The 27,053-nt window shown below is 47.4% G+C and overlaps 1 protein-coding gene across 2 annotated transcripts; it reads right to left on the reverse strand.

Annotated features, from left to right (window-relative positions):
* Positions 1-494: 494 nt before the first annotated feature.
* On the reverse strand, positions 495-25,834 carry Znf142 (zinc finger protein 142). 2 transcript variants are annotated; one of them, XM_013010339.1, is made up of 10 exons: positions 25,646-25,834; positions 25,394-25,476; positions 23,355-23,665; positions 15,705-16,304; positions 12,857-13,015; positions 10,798-11,622; positions 7,252-7,429; positions 3,582-6,501; positions 2,805-2,910; positions 495-1,306 (listed from the first exon to the last, which is right to left on the reverse strand). In XM_013010339.1, exons 3-10 carry the CDS (start codon positions 23,638-23,640, stop codon positions 837-839), a joined length of 5,544 nt encoding a protein of 1,847 aa, XP_012865793.1. In that variant the 5' UTR covers positions 23,641-23,665; positions 25,394-25,476; positions 25,646-25,834; the 3' UTR covers positions 495-836. The 2 variants fall into 2 exon arrangements, with proteins under 2 accessions (XP_012865793.1, XP_012865786.1); XM_013010332.1 differs by having other exon boundaries at positions 23,355-23,668.
* Positions 25,835-27,053: the final 1,219 nt, after the last annotated feature.

Raw genomic sequence — 27,053 nt, forward strand, 5'->3', positions numbered from 1 at the left:
TGTGTCCCTGAATAATTAATAGCATCCTCTTTAATTTCCCCAGTGTGTCCCAGCTGAGAGGATGAATTACATAGAGAGGCACTACAGAACATAATAGTGAAAATTCTGGATTGGACACTTCCTTCCCTAATGAGCTGCCCTCCACAGTGCCCTGTGCTTTCACTTGGTATAGATAGCTAAGTGAGCCAGTCTGAGGGACTCATGACTAACGCTGTCTTCAGGGAGAGGCTTAGTGGGTGGCAATCCTCCTCCAAGCAAAGGGAAGTAGAGAGCAAGGCAATAGCCAGGACAGACTCAAGGACAGAGAGGGCAGTCATAGGTTTGTTTAAGAACCTATCTCTGAGTGAAAGTAGAAAGGACAAAGGAGCTCTAAGACAAACCAAGTTCTAAAAGGGGACAGGACAAACAGGGTGAAAGCTCGTAAGCACTGTTTAACATGCTTTATAGTTATTAGGCACAGTAGCACATGCAGTTAGATACAACTCTTTGGGCTAGATACAGTAACAAGGAAGATGGAGTGGACAGACTGGACAATATCAAGATCTTATAGCCAGGATTCTGGTAAAATGATGGCAAAGAAACTGGAAATTCATCCCCATGTAACAGAGCACCTCAAGAGGAAATCAATGTTTTGGTCCATGTCTCTCTTTTATATAGGCATTAATTTCAAAGAATAATGCTCAGAGTCTGGTGGGAACTGAGAGAGTTCTAGTCACAGTAACATCCCAACGCCAAAGCCAGTTCTCCCTCAGGCCTGGTACTCCTTAGGCCAGCCCCATCCCACTGTGTGCATGTAGGACCATATGTTCTTCCTGTCTGGGAGCTGCAGAAGGCACTCAGCCCTCAGGTCCTGTGGTAGGTACTGCCGGAGCAGGAGGGCTGGGATTCTCCAGCTTCACATCATGCAGGTGCACTGTGGGGGTGGTGGGGTCTTTGCCCACACCTTGGTTGGGGTCAGCCTGGTCAGGGTGGTGCCTGCGCACATGTTTGACCACCTGGAACTTCTGCTTGGCTTTGTAACTGCAGAGGCGGCAGAAGAAGGGATGGCGGTCGGTGTGGGTGAGGGCGTGGTGGCGCAGGCCAGCAGCCCAGCGGAAAGCGCGGTGGCATACGTTGCACACGTAGGGTTTGGCCTCACTGTGCTTGCGCAGATGGGTGCGCAGCAGGAAGCGTGTTTTGAAGGCCTTGCCGCACTGTTCACACATGAAAGCCCGTGCCTCACGGTGCCGGGTCTCTTGGTGTACCCGTAATGCATCGGCACGGTTGGTACGGTACTCACACTCAGGACACCGGTATGGCTTCAGTCCTGTAGGACAGGGAACAAATCACCACTGAAGAGGGTAGAAGAAGGTTTAGTGGGCCCTAAGAGTCACTATGGTACTAGGATATAAAGAACACAACAAGCTGACTAAGAAGACTCTATTTTTTTTTTTTTTTTTGGTGCTGGTACTGGGGCTTGAACTCAGGGACTTGTGCTCTTGCTTGGCTTTTCCACTCAAGGCTGGCATTCTACTATTTGAGCTACACCTCCACTTCTGGCTTTTTCCTGGTTAATTAGAAATAAGGAGTCTCTCATATTTGTCTGCTAGGGAACCATGATCTGCAGATCTCAGCCTCCGAAGTAGCTAGATTACAGGCGTGAGCCACCAGTCCTGGCTAATGACTGTATCTTTATATTGGGAATATATATGTTCTGTACCTTTCTCTCAGTACAGCTCTTGTACATACATAGGTTTCCAGGGAATGGTAATGGCTAAGTTAACTGCTAACCAAGCAGCCATCTGATAGTAAAGAATAGTCAAATATGGTAGTGTTCAAACTGGACAGTTACGATCCCAATCTTCTTTGGGAAATGGGATACTTATAGTTTTGGGGAATCCATTTTTACTCAAAAAGTAAAAAAAAAAAAAAAAAAAAGCTTTAAAAAGGAAGAGGCAAAATTGAAAGCAGAAGCACTCAGAAGCAGAGGCCTTGAAATGCATCCAATCAGTTCCCCCATATATGGGGGACCATTTTTTTGTGATCACTTGCTCACAACCATTGATGTTTTACAAAGAACACATAGTCTGTGGGATCCACATACCCAGGAGCAGGATACTCTACATTTTCTCCTTTCTATTCATGATATTCGCATCATACTTTTACTTAGTTTTTTAAAATTTTTTTTGTTTTTAACTTTTTAAGTTTATTGTAGGGGCTGGGAAGGTGGCTCAGTGGTAGAGCGCTTGCCTTGCATGCCTGAGGCCCTGGGTTCAATTCCTCAGCACCACATAAGCAAAAAAGAAAAAAGCCGAAAGTGGCGCTGTGGCTCAAGTGGTAGAGCCCTAGCCTTGAGCTGAAGAGCTGAGGGACAGCGCCCAGGCCCAGAGTTCAGGCCCCACAACTGGAACCCTCCCCCCAAAAAAAGTTTATTGTAAAGTTGATGAACAGGAGTGTTACAGTTCTTTACATAAGGTAGTGAGTACATTTCTTTATAAACACTACTAACACATCATGTTTATGTAGGAATCAAGTATTTGCCATCAAATTTGAGTTCTCAGTGGTGGATGACCTTGTACCACAATTACTTGAGAAGTTTTTGCAAAATACACATGTGTCCAGGCTCTTGAGTGTGCCCCTCTTCTATTTCCAATAGATGTACAGTGGTTTGGGAGTCACTTTGATACACACTATCCCAGCCTATCTCCTATCCCCAGAGTGAAAACTGCCTGGCTCTGAATCTGAGCAAGGATAGATGCCACGTGGTGTGTGGGTATACGGTATATGGGAAACCCTTTAGGTTTTTCAAGATTACAAAGACTTACCTGTGTGCTTGGTCATGTGGTACTTGAGCTGGTTGACCCACTTGCACTTGTAGCCACACTCAGGACATAGGTACTTCCGTTCCTCCTTGTGGATTCGCATGTGGTACTGGAGAAGGAAGTAGAAAATAGGTGTGCCACTTGGGACTCATGAAATTCGAGTAGGGACAGGTAGGCTGAGAAAGTGTTAGTACATAACTCTGTTACTTTCTCTCAGCCTTTCCATACCCTCCTTGGGACCAGTGAGGTCTCCCAGAATGATACCAACTTAATCCTTTTAGCTTTTACCTAGGTCTGCCCTGACTGTCTCAGCTCTGCTTCTTATTATCCATGTTCTTTTCTTTCTTTTTTTGTTTTTTTGCCAGTCCTGGGCTAAGGCCTGAGCACTGTTCTTGAGCTTCTTTTTTTGCTCAAGGCCAGCACTCTACCACTTGAACCACAGCAATACTTCCAGCTTTTTCTGTGTATGTGGTACTGAGGAATTGAACCCAGAGCTTCATGCACACAAGGCAAGCACTCTACCACTAAGACTCACTCCCAGCCCGTCATCCCCACCAAACTACTACATGCCTTTATCATATGTGGCAAATGTGTCTTATAGAATTGCATCTTTCCAAAAATCGTATGAAGTTGGTTACATATGATTCCCCCTTTCACAGATGAGGGACCTGAGTCCTGTAGAAGTTAAGGAACTTGAACAAAGTCATACAGCTAATATGTGCAAGAGTTAGGACTACAGAACCCAGAGCCTATTCCTTGCTGTGTGGCCCCTGACCCTACCTTGAGGCGAGAGGGGTCAGCACAGGCGTAGGGGCAGAGGTGGCAGCGGTACGGCTTCTCCCCCGTGTGGATGCGGCTATGCCAGGTGATCTTCTGCCGGTTCTTGGTGCTGTAAGCGCAGTCGGTACACTTGTAGAGGCGGGTGCCTCCATGCCCCTTCACGTGGTGATCCAACACCAGCTGATGGCGACACGCAAAGTCACAAAAGGGACAGTGTAGGGGGGGCTGGCTAGCATCTCTGTCCCCATCGGAGGCCGCTGCAGAAGTCTCCTCGTGCTGTTCCAGGTAGTGCTTCACCAGGCCCACCCGCTCCCGGGCAGCAAAGTCACAGAGCTGGCAGCGGTGGCTGAAATGCTGCTGTCTCCGGTGCTCATCCAGTGCGAGCCGGCTGGAGAAGGCCTCCTGGCAGGCGCCACACTCTAGCCGTGGGTGCTGTTTCCGGGTGTGTCCTCTCAGGCTGGCAGGGCTGGGGCACAGCAAACCACAGTGGGAGCAGTGCAGGGGGCCCTCACTGGCCTCTGCAGCAGAGCCAGGAGCAGGCTGTGTGGACTCGGGGTGTCGCCGCAGAGCATGCTGCTTGAGTGCTGTCTCTGAGCTGAACTGGGCCTCACACTGGGTGCAAGAAAAGGCGGGGGTGCCCTGGTGGCAGCTATTGACATGGCGTGTGATGTCATGACGAAGATAGCCACTATAGTCACAGAGTGGACAGAAGTGGGTGGGTGTTTTGTCGTGGACCCTTAGTCGGTGCAAACGTAGTTTCGAGTTGGTACCGAATGTCTGGGAGCAGGAACTGCAAGGGATGCGGCCAACACCTGTGTGGCGAGACTGGTGAGCCTCTAACCGGTACCGCCTGGTGGTGGAAAAGTCACAGAAAGGACACTGATGAGGCTTCACCCCCTCGTGCTTGAGCCGCCGGTGCTGCTGCAGGCACCGACTCTGCTTACAGGTGAAGCCACAGTCAGCGCACTGCAAGGCGGGCCGGGGACCCCGGGCAGCGTTTGCAGTGGGGTGCCTCCGCTTCTGGTGGAGTCTCAATGCAGTGGCAGCAGGAGCAGTGAAAGGGCAGAGGCCACAGTGCAGGTCTCCGGGCTTTCCAAGCGGGCACCCTTGGGTTTGGTGAGTCCTCAGCGCCCGTTCCTGTTGGCAGCTAAAGGGACACGTAGGGCAGAAGAGAGGGCCCTTTGGTTTCTCAGTCAGACTGGCATCCCCACCACCAGGGTTATTAGACTCTGGACTCCTGTTACTCAGGGGTGCAGTGTCCCCACTGCTCACAGAAGACACAGCAGGGCGGGTGTGGGAGGAGCCTCGCTTTCCTCTCCTGCCACGTCCTCGACAGCCCTCCGTCACATGAGAGGTGATAGAGGAAAGCCGAGAACAAAGGAATGTGCAGGAGTTGCAATGGAACTTGCCCTGGTCAAAGTGGAACTTCTCGGGGCTTTCTGCAGATGACGTATTTCCTATAGGAGGTGCTGGAGAGCCAGAAGGTGTGGCAAGAAGCTCCTCTTGGTCCCCTGGCTCCCCGGGGAGTTCAGGGACAGCTTTTGGAAGCTCTAGCTCTGCCTCAGAGGGTACCAGTGCGGGCTTCACACTTTTGGTATCTTCTGAGGCCTGGGTGGCCGGGAGCTGAGTGTGCAGGGCAGTGGGAGAAGGTGGTCGGGGCAAGCCCTTGTTCTTTCTGAGCAGAACAGGGCACTTCTTCAGCAGGTGGGTACTGAGGCCTCGCTGCTGTTTAAAGCTAGCTCCACACTCGGGGCACAGCAGGGGCTCTCGGCGGCCCTGGCATCCTGATCTGGAGTGCAGCTTCAGGGCCTTCTCCCGGCGAGTAATAAAAGGGCAATGTGGACAGCGGAAGGCCTGCCCCTCTCCCTGGATCACTACCATCTGCACACGTCCCTCTAGCACCAGTGCCTCTGCTTGTTCTTTATCCTGCCTCCGCAGAACCTTTAGCAGTGATTCTGACTCAGGGAACTGAGGCGAGGGGGTCATCTCAGCGCATGGTGTTGCCTTGAGGGTTCCCACCCAGCTGTTAGGAGCCTCCTCTAAGAGGGGAGGATTTCCAGGGGGTTCAGGGACTGACTTCTCCGGAGTGGGCTCTTCTTCAGTACCTAAGCTAGGAGTCCCCACACATTCACAGTGAGACAGTGCTTGCCCTTCCAGTCCATCTGGCCCGTCCAGTTCCATTGGTCCTGAGGGATCCAGGGGCCTGAACTCCACAGGGGCCGTTTCAGTGAGTTCCTCAAGGGGTGGCTCAGCCACAGGTTCCAGCTCTACTCCCAGAGCCTCTAAGTGTAGTGTGCAGCCACCTTCCTCCACTTCCCCTGGGCTGGCACTGCCTTCGAGACCGTCCCCGTGAGGAGCCTCACTCTCTTGTCTCCTGGTGCTGATGTCATCCCTGGTCTCTGGAAGGGTCTGGTCCAAGCTGGGGTCCACCACAGTCTCATGTTCATGGCCTGGCTCCTGAGGCTGGGAAGATAGCTGACTTGAGGGTTCTGAGTCTGGTGGAGGTTCCAGGCACTGCCTGGTCCCCTCTGACTCAAGGCTGGCACTGTGGAACTGCAAGATCTGTTCTCCAGGCACGTAACCGTGAGCCTTCCGCTTGTGGAAGAAGAGTGTGGTATTGCTGAAGGTGCGGTAGTCGCAGAGTGCACAGTGGAACTCTCGGAGCCGGGTGTGCTTGCAGTTCTCATGGCTCAGCAGGGCCTGCTTGTGGCGGCTCTGGTAGCTGCAGTAGCGGCAGGGGTAGAGTGGGGCTGGTGTGCCAGCGTGGTGCTGGGAAGCCATGTGCTTCTGCAGCTCGTACTTCCGCTTACAGGCAAAGGCACACACTTCGCACATCAGGGTCTTGCCCTGGTGCCGCAGCTTGTGGCTGCTGAGCTGATCAGCCCGGTGGCAGCGATAGGAGCATTGGTTGCACTGATATCTGGCGAGAAGGAAAAGAGGTGCGCAATCACAATGATTAACCAGTCACAATGGCTAAACACTATGGGCCAGGCTCTGTACTCTGTATTGTATAAGCATCATTTACTTTCTACTACTATAGGAAACAGACATTTCTATTTTATAGGCAGGAAGATCGAGGCACGGAAGCTAACGACCTGCCTAAGGTTGTGAGTGGAAGAGCTTGTGTTCTAATTCATATTCTATATGCTTCCTAAAGGAAAATAATGGTGACTCAGCACCACCTGCTATGGACTGCTAAGGTGTGCCAACATGGGTATAGCTAACAGGGTGTATGGGTCTTGGGCAGACTCTGGGCCTACTTCGCATTTGCCCATACAGGCATGAAAGCTAGAGAGAACTTCCCTGTCCTCCACCCCAGCCAACAGTGCCCATAGGTGAGAGGAACTTGTCTGGCATTGGAAGCATCCATTTGGTGCCGTAAGTGGATATTCTCTCCCCTTCCCAGGACCAGACTCTGTAAAGCCAAGTGATACTTTACGCTCTAGCCTATCCTCTAGGTCTATACTCCCTCCCAAGGCACAGAGAGTTCTCACTAGGCAGAGTGGGCCACAGGCATAGGGGCCAGCTGTAGGCAATGGAGATGGCTGGAAGAGCCTGACAGGCAGACTCTCCAGGGACTGGAGAAGGCAATAGGGCCTGAAGCTGGATCCACGGATGCTAGTTTGGCAAGACTCTTGGGATAGAGGTGGAAGCATGTGTGTACTTGTACCTGAGGTCCCCTGCGTGTTTTCGCATGTGCACACTGAGGTAGTGCTTCCACTTGGTGACATAGCCACATTCAGTGCACATGTAATCCTTGGTGTTGGAGTGAGTTAGCATGTGCTTGGATAGATAGCTCACATCTCGGCACGTGAAGTCACACAGCTCACATTTGTGAGGTTTCTCACCTATTATTGGGGGAAAGGGTTTGGATAAGAGAGGAAAAGAAACAGGACAGATACAGATTCAGATTCCTCCAGCAAGCTTCCCCTGATTCCAAGCAGGAGCAAGAGCTTCATGTGTTACCTGAGGTATGGAAACTGTAACAACAATCAAGGCTGCTTCACAGAGCTCTCCAACAACTCCTCCTACTTCTATACCAGTGAAAAGAGGACAAAAGCTGAGCTTTTCCAAACTAGCTCTAAACCGGGTGTCGGTTGCTCACGCCTGTAATACTAGCTACTCAGGAGGCTGAGATCTGAGGACCACGGCTCAAAGCCAGCCCAGGCAGGAAAGCCCCTGCAAGGCTCTAATCTACAATTAACTATTCAAAAGCCAGAAGTGGTATTGTGGTAGAGCCTTGAGCAAAAAAGCTAAGGGATAGTCCTGAGTTCAAGCCCCATAACTGACAAACAACAATAACAACAAACAAAAAACAGCTCTAAAGTGCACTCTTGATTTGTTATATAGTTTGATAGTTTGCTAGCTCTAACAGAAAACGATTCCTCTAGCCTAATTCTTTTTAGTTTTCTGGAGCAGAAAAATAAATTAGGTAATGAGCATAGTGGTTAAAAACTCTTAACTCTGGGGGCTGGGAAGATGATCAGTGGTAGAGCGCTTGCCTTGTATGCACAAGGCCCTGGGTTTGATTCCTCAGCACCACAGAAGCAGAAAAAAGCAGGAAGTGGAATGCCATGGCTCAAGTAGTAGAGCACTAGCCTTGCCCAGGCCCCATGACGGACAGAAAAAACAGAAACAAAAACAAAACTCTAACTCTGAGCCAGGTGCTTAATTCTACCTACTCAAGAGGCTGAGATCTGAGGGCTGCAGTTTGAAGCCAACCCCAACAGGAAAGTCTGTTAAACTCTTTATCTACAATTACCCACCCCTGAAAAAAAAAAAAAAAAAAAAAGAAAGAAAGAAAAAGAAAAAAAGCTAGAATCACAGCTATGGCTCAAGTGGTAGAACGCTAGCACTGAGCAAAAAAGCTCAGGCCCTGAGTTCAAGCCCCAGACCGGAACAAAAACAAAAATACCCCTCTAACTCTGCATTCCAACATGTATATGGTGCTTACTCTGTGCCAGGTACCTTTCTGAGCACAAATGTCTCCTGTCATTGAAGCTTAATAACATCATTATGAGGTAGGTGAAATTATCACTATATGAGAAAACTGAGAAACAGAGACATTATACAGCTGTTAAATGGTGACCTTGAGTAATCTGCTTCTGCGTCTCCAAAAATGAAGCAACACAGATAACTGACTTTGCATGATTTTTATGAATAATAAATGAGATATTCCAAAGTTGTCTAGTGAGAACTCAAGGATGAGTTTATTACTTGAGCTACATCTCCATCCCAGCTTTTGGGGGTAGGAGGTTGGTTTGATTTTTGTGTGTCAATACTGGAGCTTCAACTCAGGGCCTCTCATTCTTTTTTTGGCTTTTTGTCATTGAGCGTAGGGCTTAAACTCAAGGCCTGGGCGCTGCTCTCCCTGAGCTCTTTTGCTCAAGGCTAGTGCTTTCCCCTAGTGCTACCACTTTCTACTTCTGGTTTTTGAGTGGTTAATTGGAGATAGGAGCCTCATGAGGACTTTTCTGCCTGGGCTGGCTTCGAATTGTGATCCTCTGATCTTAGCCTCCTGAGTAACTAGGGTTACAGGTGTGAGACATGAGCACCCTTTTTATTTTTGTTGTTGTTATTTTAAATATAGTTTTATTGTTATTATTAAGGGATTTTTTTTGTGTGGGGGGGTCCGATCGTGGGGTCTGAACTCTGGGCCTGGGCGCTGTCCCTCAGCTCTTCAGCTCAAGGCTAGCGCTCTACCACTTGAGCCACAGCGCCACTTCCGGCTTTTTTCATTTTTCTTATGTGGTGCTAAAGAATCGAACCCAGAGCCTCAGGCATGCAAGGCAAGCGCTCTACCACTGAGCCACCTTCCCAGCCCATTATTAAGGGATTGTATAGAGAGGTTAGCATTTCACAATTCAGGTAATGTGTCTATTTCTCTTTTAGACAATCGTACCCCTTCCTTCGATTTCCCTCCTTTCCGCCCTCATGTCCCTGCCCACAAGTTGAACAGTTGATTTTCTACATACTACATTTGTTCACTCTCCCTCCCGTTCTACAACCCCCCCCTAAAAAGCAGAAAAAGAAAATAAGTACATACAAACAATACCAACAACAACATAAACAACCCAAGTTTCCATTTCTTGGAATTTGTTTCGATAAAAAAGTATTTTATGGGCTGGGAAGTGGCTTGCCTTGCATGCATAAGGCTCTGGGTTTGATTCCTTAGCACCACATAAGCCGAAAAAGCCAGAAATGGCACTGTGGCTCAAGTGGTAGAGTGCTAGCCTTGAGCTGAAGAGCTGAGACACAGTGCCCAGGCCCAGAGTTCAGGCCCTATGACCAAAAAAAAAAGCATTTTATATGTTCAGGGGAGTTTTGCCTTTGGGTTCCTCACCTATAGGTACCCTCCTTTGGTCTGACTATATGTGTATGTATGTGTTGCTCAGATTTTTTGCTCTTGACTTTCAATCACCACTTAAGCCAGGCCTCTGCCTCCTAGCCTAGAATGTTTGCTGGTTAGCTACAGAAAAACATCTCATGGACTTTCCTGCCTGGGCTGACTTTGAACTACCATCCTCAGATCTCAGCTTCCTGAGTAGCTAGGATTACAGGTGTGAGGCACCTTAACACCCAAAACTATAAAAATTGTCCCCTCAAACCAGTTTTAGAAGGAAATTGTTTTAACGTCCTGTTAATCCATGGAGGTTTACATAGATCACAAAGGAGATGATCCTGTAGCAGGAAATCTGATTGAATTGCATTTAAAGTTTCAGTAATGCTGGCAGCCAATTAAGAGTCTGAGATGAAGCAAATGCAAATTCCAGGTCACTAGTGACATTCTTATTTTAGTGCCTTAGTGCCTTGGGAGGCCAAGATGCATATGGTAGCTAAGTCTTCCCTCCTCTTCTCTCTCAGATATTGAATTGTGAAAGCAATTACCTATCTTGGTTTGTGTTTCTTCATCTAACAGGCAGGCTATTCATGTGCCCATATATGTGACCACTGATAGGTTGAACAGGGCAGAGGTAAAGGGGAAGGCACAATAGCCTTGTGCTTAGAGCACAAATTACACTGCCTGGATTCAGATCCTACCCTGACCATTTTATTAGCTGAATGACACTGTTCACAAGCAAACTCAAGATACTAAATACGCCCAGAAATTCCAGGGCAAAAGAAACAATGTATACAAGGCCTTTCATATGACATCTCCTATGTGGTAAAGTTTCCTCATCATTATTAATTACCATAATAATGGAAACCATCTCACCGGTATGCAGTAGCATGTGTCGAATGAGCACCCTCTTGTGGGCAGTGGCAAAGTTGCACTCAGGACACTGGTGGATCTTCTCATGAGCATGCATCTTGCCTACGTGGTCCTGGTAGGCTACTGGGTTGAAGGTGGCAAAGGGGCAAAAGGTACACTGCAGCTCTTCACTGCCTGGATGGCCTTGTTTCTTATGTTTGCGGAATAAGTGCTTATTGGAGCAGGCGAAGTCACAGTGGGGGCAGTGGAAGGCATAGTGGCTCTTGTGGTGAGCCTCCATAGCTTCAGCTGTGGCAAAGAGCATTGGACATGAGTGGTGGCGGCACTCCACAGCCCGCACCCCGTGGGTCTCCTTCAAATGCTTTATAAAGGTCTTGCGGTCAGGGGCTGCAAAGCTACAGTCCTCCTGAAAGCAGCGGAGGGGTGATGGCTCTGCTGCAGCTGCTGCCGTATGGCTCTTGAGGTGCTCCTTGAGTGCCTGGCTGAGGCGGAATTCCTCCCGGCAGACGGGACAGGCGTAGGTGTCTGAGTAGAAGTTGGAGATATCCTCATGCATGCTGGCCATATGGCGGTTGAGAGCATTCCTCTCAACTGCACTGTAGTGGCACAGCGGGCAGCGGTGGGCCTTCTCACCCAGCTCCCGCAGCAGGTGGGTCTTGAGTTTGCTCTTGCTGGTGAAGAATTTCTGGCAGTTAGGACACTGAAGGCTGGGGTCTGGGAAGTGGAGGTGCAGGTGCTCTACTAGGTGGGTCCGCTTCTTAAAGCAGCGCTTGCACTCTGAGCACATGTGTGTCTTGAAGAGGGACTCAGTGCCAGAAGTGACATCCCCTGTAGGAAAGAGGGGTTGAGGGTGAGATTCTTCAACTGCTCAGGGGATGGCCAGAAAAGGAGAGTCACAATTTTTCCAGACACAAATATTGTGTGGCCTCCTCGCTAGGAAACCAAGCAATACATTTACAAACATAATCTCAAACAAGATGAGAAAATCAGGTATTCAGAAAAACTGAACTAAAAGGATTTCTTACAGCTTGCTATGGCCTGTTTCTAAGATTTGTCCCAGTCATCCACTATTCCTGAACCTAAAGCTGCTCAAAATAATCTGGATGAAGCATGCTTCCCTTGCTGTTCTTATTTGGCAGGAACAGGACTGATTAGAAAGAACTCTAAAAGGAGTAAATAAAAAAGAACAAAGAATAGTCTTTAACTTTTTAACACTTGTTGGGTGCCACAGATTCACACCTGTAATCCTAGCTACTCCAGAGGATCCAAAGGATAGACGTCTGAAGCCAAGTTGGGTTAAAAAAAAAAAAAAGTTTGCAAGACTCTATTTCCAAAATAACCAGAATAAAGCTTGTCTGAAGTCATGGCTGAAGTAATAGAGACAGCAGATAGCAAGCTTAGCAAGTGTGAGGTCTGAGCTGAAACTTTGGTACCAGCAAAACAAAAATAAAGATAAATAAAACAGCCCTGGGTTTGCTGGTTTCTAGACATCAGTAGTAAATGTGAGATCTTTCCTATTTGTCTCACAGTAAATACACTGCTGCGGGATGAGTTTCAGATATGCTAGTTGAGTTAGAAAACTAGGAAGCAAAGATTCAGAAAAAGTTATGCTAGTAAAACAGTGCTAATCACCAGTAACTTTTGATATTATTAATTTTTTTATTATATACAGTTACATGAGCAAGGTAATGAGCATATTTCTTATCAAGCATTGTTGCCTCTTCCTTTGTTTCCCCTTACCATCCCTGCCCTCCCATCTCCCTCCCCTCACCCCCCTGCCCCGATATTCTTATACTATGAATATCACTGTTCCTTCCATGAAAAAAGTTTTTCCTACCTGACTAAATCTGGCTCAGAAGAATAAGCTGTATCCCTACTTTGTGTTTCTAGAGTCTTGACCCATTTATCATTTCCACAAGACCTTGATTTCTGAGTCAAAGCAAGATAGATGTTCAGAAAGATGTGAATTAAGTATCAGAAAACCAACCCTAGAGTTCCAATGCCAGGCTTTCCACTACCTGGTCCTCCCCACAACCAAGAGCTTCACACTTTGCAACATTACCTTCCAACTGTGAAGCCTCTTGACCTTTATCCAAGGCTTTCTGGGAGTCCTGGGTGCCACTCTCTTCCTCTTCCTCTACATTCTCTTCCACAGCTGACTCCTGTCCAGGCAAACATGTGCCTGCTTCCTTTGAAGGTTCTCCTAGAGGCAGTTTGGGAGCTGAAAGCACAAAAAATGTGATGCTCAGAGGGGCAACTGACAGCATTGAAACTTGTATTACTACTGGCTAGCACAATCCTCCTCCTCCTCTTTTAGCAGAAAGGAATCTTGAGTGCTAAATAAGTATACAGTTGTCCTTTGCTGTATCATGGTTCTTACTGCAGCTTTATATTTCGGGTTTTTAAAAATATATATCTAGGGCTGGGAAGGTGGCTCAGTGGTAGAGCACTTGCCTTGCATGCCTGAGGCCCTGGGTTCAATTTCTCAGTACCACATAAGCAAAAAGAAAAAAGCCGGAAGTGGCGCTGTGGCTCAAGTGGTAGAGCGTTAGCCTTGAGCTGAAGAGCTGAGGGACTGCGCCCAGGCCAAGAGTTCAGGCCCCACGACCGGACCCCCCTCCACCCCCCCCAAAAAAAAATCTAATTCTGCATTATGGAGCTTTTGCTATATTGTGGGATTTTGCCATATATATTTGCATATATATATAGGTATTTACATAATATTTATGATTTGAGGGGCTGGGAAGGTGGCTCAGTAGTAGAGTGCTTGCGTTGCACGCATGAGGCCCTGGGTTCAATTCCTTAGCACCACATAAACATAAAAAAGCCGGAAGTGGCGCTGTGGCTCAAGTGGTAGAGCACTAGCCTTGAGCTGAACAGCTGAGAGACTGAGCCCAGGCCAAGAGTTCAGGCCCCACCACCGACCAAAAAAAAAATTATGATTTTAATTATTTTAAAATATTTAAAACAATATAAAAATATTATTTAAGTTTAAAAAGAGAGTAGGAAAGGTTTATAGGAAAGTGGAGTTTATAAACCTTAAAATGTAGAAATAATAAAAATATAATGCTGCTACTTTGCAGATTTTCACCTATTGCAGGGGTCTCTGGAACATAACTCCCATGATAGGTGAGGGATTTCTGTATTCCCACTCAAGACAAGGGAATCAAGACCAGAAACTATTCTCAATTCAGTTTTAAGTAAGCATAAAGCCTCAAAGCCCTGGAAGGTCAGAGCTCTGAGGACATTTGGATTTGGACTGAGAGGCAGAGGATAGACTGCACTTCTTGGCTCAGGTCTCCAGGGTTAATGGCTAGATGGCTCAGGGTAGGTAAACATCTCTCCTGATCACTCAAGTGTTCTAATGAGAAACCCAACGTGGCCATTCAAACCCTATCTCCTATCTCCCATCAGAGAGTTGCTTCAGAAAGGTAAACAGGTATATGTCTTTCCCAGGAAAATGATTTTCTATTCAGACATTAGGGCACAAGTGGGTCTCCAAGGCAAGTTCTTATCACATTCTTGTCCTCTTCTGGCTGGTTTTCTCTATTTTCTAGTTTGAACTCACAGTCTCATTCATACTTGCCAGGCAAGCACTTGATTACCTGAACCAGTTTTTCTCCTCTCTACCCTTCCAACTCCTCCTTCTCCTCCTTTCTCCCTCCCTCCCTCCCCCTCTCACCTTCTGTTCTTGCCAATGCTGGCCTCAGATTGTGATCCTCCTACTTATACCTCCAGAAGGGATCATAAGCACTCAACCCAATTTGGTTGTTTTTTTTTTTTTTTTGCGGGGTGGGGGGGTCCGGTCGTGGGGCCTGAACTCTGGGCCTGGGCGCTGTCCCTCAGCTCTTCAGCTCAAGGCTTGAGCCACAGCACCACTTCCGGCTTTTTTCTTTTTGCTTATGTGGTGCTGAGGAATCAAACTCAGGGCCTCAGGCATGCAAGGCAAGCACTCTACCACTGAGCCACCTTCCCAGCCCCAACCCAATTTGTTAATTGATATCAGTTAATAAGTGTTGTGCCCCCGTGACTCCCCCCCTCCCCCGCTCTGCCCCAATCACCAGAACTGGCCTTGTACTACAATCTTCCAACTTCTGCCTTCTGAGTAGCTAGGATTACAGGTGTGAATAAAAGAATCCTGTAAGGATTCTTTCAAAAATAACCCCTGTCACTTCTCCTAAAGGAAGTCTACAAACATACTATTGATCTGAAATGGGTCAGTAGAAAATATTGCTTAATGCTTGTGGCTCACACCTGTAATCCTAGCTACTCAGGAGGCTGAGATCTAAGGATCACGGTTCAAAGCCAATCAATCCAGGCAGGAAAGTCCTTGACACTCTTATCTTCAATTAAACACCAGAAAACTGGAAATGGCTCAAGTGGTTGGTAGAGCGCTAGCCTTGAGCTGAAGAGCTCAGGGACAGCGCCCAGGCCTAGAGTTCAAGACCCACAACTGACAAAAAAAAAAAAAAGAAAGAAAAAGAAAATATTGCTTAAGTAATTTCAGGTTACATGTAGCCTAAGCCAAATTTCACCCAGTGTCATGGACAAATATTTCTCCTTTTGCCATCTATTGACTGGTTCAAGGCTTCTAGATGCTTTCCCTTATTCAGTAATTCCATCTTCCCAAGCCACCATCCAGATTCCCTTATACTTTCTTTGGCTGGTCCTAGGGATTGAACTCAGGGCCTGGGCTCTGTCCTGGGCCTCTCTGTGCCACTTCCAGCCTTTTCTGTTTATGTGGTACTGATGAATTGAACCAAGGGCTTTATGCATGTTAGGCAAGCTCTCTACCACTAAGCCACAATCCTAGCCCCAATTCCCTTATACTTCTATAGGAAATGTCCTTCCTGTAGAAGACATTGCAGCTACATTTCAGGCAGGGGATTTCTAGGCCTCTGGCCTCATACCTGGCAGCAGCTCCCGGGATGGAAGTGCCTGAAGAGCAGAAAGTTCCCCCTGTGTTTTGGTCCCATGGCTCCGCTGATGCTGCCGGAAGAGTTTGACGTTGGAGCCCATGAAGTTGCAATGGCTGCAGTGGAAAGGGTAATGGGCCTGCCGGTGAAGCTCCATTCCCTGCTGGCTCCCAAAAAGCAGGGGGCAGCCCCGGAAAGAACAGGGCACTGGAACTGCTTTGTGGGTCTGCCTCAAGTGGTGTTGCAGACCCTGACGATCTTCAGCAGAGAACACACAGTCAGACTCTGGGCAAGAGAAAGTGCTGGGAGTGGCCCGATGAATCTTGAAGTGGCTCTTCAAGGCCTGGGGTTGGGCAAATTCTTGCCTACACACAGGACATGGCAGGGGGCTATCTGACACGCTGAGGCCATGCAGAGGGCCATGGAGAGTGAGGTTGTTGGGGGGCAGTTCTACAGAGCGTGGGGGGCTAGGAAGGTCTTGCACAGGTTGTGTATGGGTCTCCGTGCACTGGTGCAGGGACAGCAGAGTGGGCTCTGCAAAACTCTGTTCACAGCGCTCACAGAAGTACACCTCCACCACTTTTACCAGGACACCTGTGGGCAGAGGACAGACAGAGAAAAGCATAGAATCAGGTGGAATGAGACATGCAGGAGTTAACTACCAGTAGGAATGTAGATGAATCTTTTCATAGTCATGGAGTACAGATGGACCTGAAGTCTGGCTCTGTACCTTAACTGTTAGCCAGGTCAGACCGTCTTGTCTGGCATATGTGTTTAGGTTCCTAGTGTCTAGTACAATTCTTTTTGGTGGTGGTGGTGGTGGTGGTCGTGGGCCTGGGCACTGTCCCTCAGCAATTCAGCTCAAGGCTAGTGCTCTACCACTTGAACCACAGCACCACTTGTGGCTTTTTTTTTTGTTGGTCATGGGGCTTGAACTCTGGGCCTGAGCACTGTCCCTCAGCTCTTCAGCTCAAGGCGAGTGCTCTACCACTGAGCCACAGCGCCACTTCCGGTCTTCTGGTGGTTTATTGGAGGTAAGTGTTTCATGGACTTTCCTGCCCCGGCTGGCTTTGAACTGCGATCCTCAGATCTCAGCCTCCTGAGGAGCTAGGATTACAGGTGTGAGCCACTGGCACCTGGCTTACTTGTAGGTTTTTTTTTGCTTATGTGGTGCTGAGGAATCAAACCCAGGGCCTCATGCATGCAAGGCAAGCACTCTACCACTGAGCCACCTTCCCAGCCCCTCTAGTACAATTCTTGATGCAAGATGGGTTTTAATAACTATGGTAAATGAATGAACATATAAAAATCAAATTCAGAAAGCATTAAGACATATATTGCCTAAATAAAAATTAGAAACTTCTAAGGAACAATAAATTAGGAAGACTCTCTGTAATATACATGAACATGAATCACTTTCAAATTCTGTAAAGAATGTGTCAAAGGCACAGGAATTCAAAACATGGAGAACAACCCTTTTCAGAAGAGTATAATTATCTCTGTAATACCATTTTGTTTTTTTATGTTTAATGCATGGCAGGGGCTGCTTTGGTACTTCTTCCCTGACCAGTGTGTCCACTGGGCAGGCTTATCTCATTTTCCCAGTGAGGGCTCCTGTTCCATCTTTTCTTTCCTGATTCATCTGTGTTGCTAATCTTTTAGATGTACCCACAGCTCTTCCCCCCCACCACACACACATTTTTTATTAGCACATATTAATTGTACAATTTGGGGTTTCATTGTGATATTTGCATATTTACCTACTTTATTACTCTCCCACCTTTGTTTTTTTTTTTGTCAGTCTGGGCCTGGGTGCTGTCCCTCAGCTCTTCAGCTCAAGCCAGTGCTCTACCACTTGAGCCACACTTCCAGTTTTCTGGTGGTTTATTGGAGCTAACAATGTCACTAACTTTCTTGCCTGGGCTGGCTTTGAAGCATGATCCTCAGATCTCAGCCTCCTGAGTAGCTAGGATTATAGTGTGAGCCACCAGCACCCAGCTAAAATTCTTTTTAAATAGATTCATTATGAACTTTCCACACATGCATACTATGTTTTCAATCATATTCTCCCAGCTTGCCTTTTGTTTTTTTGGTTTAGTCCTGGAGTTTGAATTTAGGGTCTGGGTTCTCTTCCTGAGCTTCTTTTGCTCAAGGGTAGCACTCTATCACTTTAACCACAGATCTACTTCCAGCTTTTTGGTAATTTATTAGGCTAAGAGTCTCATGGCCTTTCCTGCCCAGGCTGGTTTCAAACTGCAATCTTCAGATCTGAGCCTCATGAGTAGCTAGGATTATAGGCAGAAGCCACTAGCACCTGACATACCAGCTTGCCTTAAAAAAAAAAAAATTGCTGCCAGGCACTAGTGGCTCACACTTGTAATCCTAGCTACTCAGGAGGCTGAGATCTGAGGATCACAGTTCAAAGCCAGCCTGAGCAGGAAAGTCTAAGACTTTTATCTCCAATGAACCACCAGAAAACCGGAAGTGGTGCTATGGCTCAAGTAGTAGAGTGCTCCCCTTTAAGCTGAAAAGCTCGGGGACAGCATCCAGGCCCAGAGTTCAAGCCCCACGACCAAAAAAAAAAAAAAATTTGCTACCAATTATTTTCAAGCAAAGGACAGACCATGTTAATGTTCTATTTTGGTGTTCCAACTGCCCTATGAGGACGACCAGGGACTCTCTATAAGGCTACCAGGCTTGCTGCTAGTAAAGCCATGATTGAAGCCCAGGCTAGTCCTATATTTATTCATCTGGTCCATTTTTTAAATTGTAATTGTAATTTTTTGTTTTTTCCCAGAACAGAGGACCAACTCAGGGTCTTGCACTTGTCAAGCAATGTTCTTCCAATGAACTAAATCCCCAACCCCTTATTGTTATTTTTTGTTTAAAGAAAAACTCAGCTGTGGGGCTGGGAAGTTGGCTCAGTGGTAGAGTGCTTGCCTTGCATGCATGAGGCCCTGGGTTCCATTCCTCAGCACCACATAAGCAGAAAAAGCCAGAAGTCGTGCTGTGCCTTAAGTGGTAGAATGCTAGCCTTGAGCTGAAGAGCTGAGGGACAGTGCCCAGGCCCAAAGTTAGGCCCCACTACCAAACCCCCCCAAAAAAAAAAGAAAGAAAGGAAAAAAGAAAAACTCAGCTGGGTGCTGGTGGCTTATACCTACATTTTTATTTTTTGGGGGGGAGGGTCCGGTCGTGGGGCCTGAACTTTGGGCCTGGGCGCTGTCCCTCAGCTCTTCAGCTCAAGGCTAGCACTCTGGCTTTTTTATTTTTGCTTATGTGGTGCCGAGGAATTGAACCCAGGGCCTCATGCATGCAAGGCAAGCGCTCTACCACTGAGCCACCTTCCCAGCCCATGGCTCACACCTATAATCCTAGCTACTCAGGAGGCAGAGGATCATGGTTCAAAGCCAGCTCAGGCAGGAAAGTCTGAGACTCATCTCCAACTAACCACCAGAAAACCAGAAGTGGCACTGTGGCTCAAAGTGGTAGAATACTAGCCTTAAGCAAAGGAGCTCACAGACAGTGCCCAGGCCCTGAGTTCAAGCCCCATGACTGACCAAGGAAAAAAAAAAAAAAAAAGCTCAGTCAAGTGCAGGTGTCCCACATTTGTAATCCTAGCTACTCAGGAGGCCGAGATCTATGATCAGGGTTCAAAGCCAGCTGGGTGGGAAAGTCCATGATATTCTTGTCTCCAATTAACCTCAAAAAGCCAGAAGTAAAGCAGTGGCTCAAGTGATACAGTATTAGCCTTGGCACAAAAGCTTAGGGACAGTGCCAAGGTCCTGAGTTTAAGCCCTCGGTCCAGCACACACACTCTCCCTTTCTCTCCCCCTCACCTCCCACCCTGCCCCCCATGCATACACACCAAGTTCAACTAGCAGGATATGGAGGTGTACCTGGGGGGAGATAAGTAAGACTGAATACTATTTAAATAGATTATTTGCAACAATTAAAATAGAAGAAGGAAACCTGTTTGGGACATTATTTCTTTTCTCTCTTTTTTTTTTGGGCGGGGGGAAGCAGTGCTGGGGCTTGAACTTAGGTCTTGGGAGCTGTCCCTTAGTACGCTACCACTTGAGCCACACTTCCACTTCCAGCTTTTGGTGGTTAAGTAGAGACAAATCTCATAGCCCCCCTGGGCTCGCTTTGCACCTCTATCCTTAGAGCTTCGCCTCCTAAGTAACTAGGATTACAGGCATAAGACACCAGCACCTGGCTAAGGGATGCTATTTCTTAGAGAGAAGGGTGCAAGTAACAGAATAGGGAAAATTGATTGGACTACAGTATAAACTTTTGTGAAGATGTAACCATGAAACACCCTTGTATAACTGATATAAACCAATAAAAACACACAGAACAAAACTGTTAATAATAAATAATAAATTAATGAATAACAAAAAATAGAGCTAGTTCAACATGGCAACTTAAATGATACCGAAGTTTACAAAGAATAACCATCACACACATGAAACGGACGTATCCTTTCAATCATTTGACTTGTCTCCTCTTCTCCCCACCCCTCACCCCAATTTTCACTTGTTAAAAACAGAAGTTCTTTTTTTGTTGTTGTTTTGTTTTTCTTCTGAGTTAGGATCTTTCCATGTGGTCCAGGCTGGCTAAAGTGGCCTCCAACTCTCAATTCTCCTGCCTGTCAGCCTCCCAAATGTTATGTCTACAAATCATGCCTAGCTATCAAAGATTTAAAAAAAAAAAATCTAGGCTGGGAATGTGGCTTAGTGGTAGCGTGCTTGCCTAGCATGTATGAAGCCCTGGATTTGATTCCTCAGTATCACATACACAGTAAAAGCCGGAAGTGGTGCTGTATGTAGCTCAAGTGGTAGAGTGCTAGCCTTGAGCAAAAAAAGCTTGGGGACAGTGTCCACCCAGGCCTGAAGTTCAAGCTCCAGGACTGGCAAAATAAAAAAGGACTAAGGTCATGGAGCACCATATGACTTTTATGTTTAAACCCCAGCATCACACACACACACACACACACACACACACACACACACACACACACACACACACACACACACACAAATCTATAAATACATTTCACTTTCTGTTGTTGTTGACATCATGGTATTTCAGAACACTGATAAAGTAAAATGAAATTCTGCTCTGATGGACAGCCAAGATGCTTCCAGCCATTATAAATGAAGCTGGCTTTACATATCTCCATCCCTGTGTGTCTTTTTGCTGTTGTTGTTGTTGGTTGTGGGGCGTGAACTCTGGGCCTGGGCGCTGTCCCTCAGCTCTTCAGCTCAAGGCTAGCGCTCTACCACTTGAGCCACAGCGCCACTTCTGGCTTTTTTTCTTTTTGCTTATGTGGTGCTGGGGAATCGAACCCAGGGCCTCATGCATACAAGGCAAGTGCTCTACTACTGAGCCACCTTCCCAGCCCCATCCCTGTGTGTCTTTTATAAAAGTTTCCCAGAATGGAATTCCCTGGTCACAGTATATATATTGTAAAATTTGTTATGTTGCTCACATATTTGTTATGTAACTGGCTTTCAAAAGTTCACATTAGGGCTGGGAAGGTGGCTCAGTAGAAGAGCGCTTGCCTTGAATGCATGAGGCCCTAGGTTCAATTCCTCAGCACCACATAAGCAGAAAAAGCCAGAAGTGGCGTTGTGGCTCAAGTGGTAGAGCACTAGCCTTGAGCTGAAGAGCTCAGGGATAGCTCCCAGGCCCAGAGTTCAGGCCTCATGACTGACCAAAAAAAGGTTCACATTAGCCCAGTGCCAGTGGCTCACGCCTATAATCTTAGCTACGCAGGAGGCTGAGATCTGAGGACTGCAGTTCAAAGCCAGCCCGGGCAGAAAAGGCTGTGAAAAACTGGAAGTAGTGCTGTGGCTCAAGAGGTAGAGTGCTAGCCTTGAGCATAAGAGCTTAGGGATAGTGCGCAGGCCTAGAGTTCAAGCTCTATGACCGACAAAAAAAAGAAAAAAAAAAGTTCACTAGGTGATGGTGGCTCAGGCCTGTAATCCTAGCTACTCAGGAGGCTGAGATCTGAGGACTACAGTTCAAAGCCAGCCCAGGCAGGAAAGTCCATGAGACTCTTCTCCAATAAACCATCAGAAAACTGGAAGTGGTGCTGTGGTTCAAGTGGTAGAGCACTAACCTTGAGCTAAAGAGCTGAGGGACAGCGCCCAGGCCCTGAGTTGAGGCCCCATGACCGGACCCCCCCCCAAAAAAAAATTCTCTTATGGTGTAACTCTTTGCAATTTAAAGATATTAATTCACTGTTACATATTAAAAATGTTTTTCCCAAGCTGTTTGTTTTGTTTGAGATAAGGTCTAGCTATACATAGCCCAGGCTGGCTTAAGCTTGATATGTATCCCACTGAGACTCTTTTTTCTTTTACCACATATTAGAAATATTATATAGTTGAACTAGCTAATCTCTCCAAGTATTCTTTGCTACTATACTACATAGCAATGGGAAGTGAAACCACTGTAGCTGGACAGTAGCAGTTAAAAAACAGAGACATATTAAGTACTGAAGGCTCATAGCTGTAATCCTACCTACACAGGAGGCTGAGATCTGAGAATTGTGGCTCAAAACCAGTCCAGGCAGGAAAGTCCATGAGACTTCTTACCACTACCACCACAACAAAAAAGCTGGAAGTGGAGGTTGTGGCTCAAGTGGTACAGCACTAGCCTTGAGCAAAAAAGCTCAGAGATAGGGGCCCAGGCCTGAGTTCAAGCCCCAGGACCAGCACTAAAAATTTGTTTGTTTTTTTGGGTCCGGTTGTAGGGCCTGAACTCTAGGCCTGGGTGCTGTCCCTCAGCTCTTCAGTTCAAGGCTAGCGCTCTACAACTTGAGCCACAGCACCACTTCCAGCTTTTTTTCTTTTTATGTGGTGCTGAGGAATCGAACCCAGGGCCTCATGCATGCAAGGCAAGCGCTCTACCACTGAGCCACCTTCCCAGCTCAGCACTAAAATTTTTTTAAAAAGAAAGAAAAAACAAAACAAAAGCAAGTTACTTGAGAGTGTGGGTAGGGGTGGGGATGGGGGAGAACACTGAAGAGGTGACACTGACCAAGATACATTACAAACTAATTTGCTGAATTAAAACCCCTTTGTACAAGTACTTAAAGTTGGGACAAATAAAAAGGAGAATCTTTCTGCTAGGGTAAATACAAATGCTCAACTCTACCTCCTAACCACATGCCTTGGATGAGTGAAGTATGTGATACACAGGAAATTAGGGTGAGGAAATACCAGTTACCTCTGGAAAGCCCTGCCAAGACCAGGGTGGTGGAGCAGGCTTGGCCTTTTGCCTAATCCCTGGCTACAGTTCCTGTGTAGTAGGGTCAGTATAGGGGGAGAAGAATCCAAGGACTGTAAGAGTAAGGACAGCCAGAATTGGATTAAGGTGTCAGGAAAGAATTCCTTCTGGATTATTGCCTAGCAGATATGAAGCCTTCATAGGGATAGACTTTGCTACAAGGTTGTATACTACCTTGCCAGCCTTCCATCAACATACACCAACTGCAAACCAAATGACAACATCTCCAAGTATAAAAATAGCATGCTACCTTGTGTTATCATTTTCAGAGAGAAGTACCAAAAATAGTACAGACAAAACCTTTCAGGCTTGCTTGTCCCACTGGCTTGCTAGCAACTAGGCTTGTACCTGGGGTTTCTCCAGGAGCTCCTGGGGACAGGGTTCCAGCTACTGTTTCCACAATGATCTCCATGTTCCCTGGCCCCTCTTCAGTAGCTGTGGCTTCTACCAGTAGGCAGCCTGAGTCAGCAGGCAACGGTGTAGGGTCCCCAGAAGCACAGGTACTTGGGACAGGCCCCAGGATTCCATGGTTAGAGAGAGATGGGGGAATCAGCAATAGCTCAGAACACAGTCCATCCATCTCCCCAGTGCTTCTGGCTTGCTGGGAGTCCAATACAGAGTCTGTCATCACCATTGACTTGTGTACTCTGGCTTCTTAACTGCTAACAAGCCAAGCAAAGGAAAAACAAAAAGAATGGTTAGAGCTTTTACTTTCTTCCAGGTTGGTATAGAACACAGTCCAATGCCTACCCATTTCGATAATTCTTTAACAGCAGCATGCCACACATTATTATCGTAAATAGAGGTTTTCTTTTCATGATAATGTTCAGAACAAATGATGATGGGGTCAATATTAAGAGACAGCCAACAAGTTTTGGCCAATATACCGAAGACTATACATTATGTTTCTTTTCTTTTCTTTCTTGTGCTGGTCCCGGGCTTGAACTAAGGGCCTGTGCACTATCCTTGGGATTTTTGCTCAAGACTAGAGCTCTACCACTTGAGCCACAGCTCCACATCTGGCTTTTTGGTGGTTAAATGGAGATAAGAGTCCCATAGACTTACTTGCATGGATTGGCTTCAAACCTGTATCATCATACTTCAGCTTCCTGAGTAGCTAGTATTACAAGATGAGCCACTAGTGCCTGGAAGATTGTATTTCTTGCTAGCTAAATGACCTTGGTCAAATTATGAAGCAGTTTGAGCCTCAGTTTTCTTATCTGCAACAAAATTGGGTAACACCCAAGAATTTCAAAAGTCATTTACCTTTTACTACTTGATCTTATTATTCCTCAATGTCCATCTTGGCCCTTCTTTCATCATCTGGCCCCTGCTGACTCTCCAGACATGCTTCCTACTGCTAATCCTACCTCTAAAGAGAGCTCTCAGCCAGATGTCTGCTATTCTTCAGACTTTTTTGCACCATCTCATCTTTTTGCTCTCACAGCTAGCTTGATGTGTCTTTTCTCCTTCTCAATCTCTTGTCTGACTAACCAACTCCTTAGAATTCTATAAAAAGCCGCATAGGTCTGGAGGTGTGACTCAAGTTGTGGAGCACTTGCCTAGCAAGCACAAAGCTGTGAATTCAAACCCTAGTGGGGAGGGATGGGGAGGAAGGAGGGAAGCTGCAAAAATATCATTTCCACTATGAAAGTTCCTTTCTTTTTTTTTTTTTTCCCCAGGGCTGAGGACCGAACCCAGGGCCTTGTGCGTGCAGGGCGGGCGCCCTTCCGCTGGGCTAAACCCCCAACCCCTATGAAAGTTTCTTGAATTCTTAACTTTCTCTCTTTTGGAGTCCTGATGGCTCTTTTATCCATACCTCTAGCAAAAACTGTACTAGATGATGCTCCATTGTTAAATGATCACTCTTACTTCCTATGAAGTTTTTTGGGTTCAACAGTATTATCAATTCAATAAACAAAACTTCCAATAAACTATGCAAGACAAAGAAAAATAAAATTGCTAGCTTAGAACTGTGGACAGAACAGCATCAGAGTAAGGCTAGGTATCTTGTACCAAGGTATCAAACCAGTAGTTTCTCCCATGAAGTAACACATCTGGAGAGATTTCAAACACATTTAACTTACTGTATATACAGCCTCAAACTGGAGCATAATTGAGAAACGAATGAATGACAAAATGTGTGTCCTCTTATACATGGCTGAAGTGAGCTTAAGTAGAATCATTTTTGAAAGAATATTAATGACACTACTCGTGAAATCGAGTCACATATTTGAGTAAGAGCCAGGCGGCAGGTGAAAACTGCCATTCCTTGTTCTCCAGAATCCCTCCGCTCAAAAAACGGTGATCACTGGGACTTAGAAGGTGGCAGGAAAGTGCAATTCCACGATTAGAGGGATTCTTTGGAAACCCCAGCCTCCACTTACAGCATTGTACAGTTGCTCTGCGGATTTAGCTCAGTTCCCGGCACACGACCCGAGGCGTCGGCTAGATTGAGAACCTCCGCTGTCTGGAAAAAAGAGGAGACAGGTTGGCCCTGGAGAAGAAATGAGCTTACCTTGGGAACACGGGACCGAGTAAGAGAAAGGGCGAATTAAAGGGAGATGGAAGGCTTGGGGAGACAACGAGCCCCGGCCTGGGCACCGAGGTTTCCACGGGTCTCTGGGCTCTTGACTCACCTCCTGGCCTTTGACAGATGCCGTCGCCTCGCTTCTCCGGGCCTCGGCTTTCCTAATCTGTAAAGTGGAAGCGGCGACCAGGTCCACATGGTCCGGCGGGCGCCGGATCGCAGTCGTCAGACAACAGGAAGGGCGTTCAGTAACCTGCAGAGCTGGAGACGGTGCATCGTCACGCCTGGTCCTGAGAGGCAGCGGGGACCCGGGCGGGGTCCACGGCGGTGACGCGGGGCTGGCGCTGGGACGCGCCGGGCCTCGCTCGGCAGCGTGCTCCCGTCAGGCGCCTCCTCCCACCGGCTTCCGCCGCCCGGGCCCTCTCATCCTAAGGCTCCAGAAAGTTTTGCCTCCAGCTCGCTCCACCCGCACTCTCCTAATCCCCGCCCCGCCGACGCTCACTCACCTCCCCGACCCGGGGCCAGAGGGAGCCGCATCTCTATGGTTCACAGCGGGTAGAAGGTCCTCCTTTTGTGCGACCGCCGCCCCCGCCCCCCCCCGCATGTAGAGGCTGCTCTTCCTCTTGGCGGAACGTGGGTACTCTATGGTTTTTAGGTTTGTGTTTGTTTTTCCTTCTGTATTTCTGAAGCCCAAGAAAGACTAGTGAGTTCGGCGGGGCAGAGCGGCCTGGGCTCCTCGGTGGGCGTGGCGGGAAGTAGACGAAAGTGCTCAGGGGCGGGGCCGAACAGTATTCCCACCCCACCCCACCCTACGTAGGGGTGAAACCATCGAGACGGAGGGCCAGAGAGACATGGCGGTAAGGGGGCGGAGTGACCGAGTACTCCAAACCCAGTTCTTGGAGTCACGAGCTGGGGTGTGGAAGGGGTATGGCAGAGCGTTTTGGGGTGTCGGGCAAGGTTAGGGGACCGGAATAGCTTTTTGGCTTTTCATGCATTGGTGATTTTGGAATTCTGCATGCCCAGCCGAAGTCACTGCTGTCACTTCATCCGCCCCGCGTGCCCGTCACAGGGCGGAATGGCGGGCATGGGGTGCAGGAGAAGGGTACTAGGAACCATTTGGCCCCTTTCCCTCAGGATCGTTTTCTTGTGCAAATTGTCCTTATCACAACTTACTGGGTTGTGGAGGAAGTAGCCATTAGGGGCAGGAGTTCAGTTGGGGAGAATGCAGGAAATAATCAGGTGGGAGATGTTTTGCATATTTGCTGAATGCCGGGTATTAGGAGCCTAGCCAGGAAAGGTAGATGCCCTGTTGTGTTTTTTTTGTTGTTGTTTGTTTGTTTGTTTGGGGGACGGTAGGCTTTGGATAGCAGGCTGAGGAATTTACCTAATTCAAGGATCTGTGGGGATCAAGCCACTGAAGATGCTGTAGAGTGATAGAATTGGAGATAATCCTTAGGGAGAAAGCTCGGGAACCATGTGTAATTGATTCAAGAGCTGGAGACTCTTTCAGATGGCAT

This window comes from Dipodomys ordii, unplaced genomic scaffold (genome assembly GCF_000151885.1).
Source record: "Dipodomys ordii isolate 6190 unplaced genomic scaffold, Dord_2.0 Scaffold1, whole genome shotgun sequence".
NCBI lineage: Eukaryota > Metazoa > Chordata > Mammalia > Rodentia > Heteromyidae > Dipodomys > Dipodomys ordii.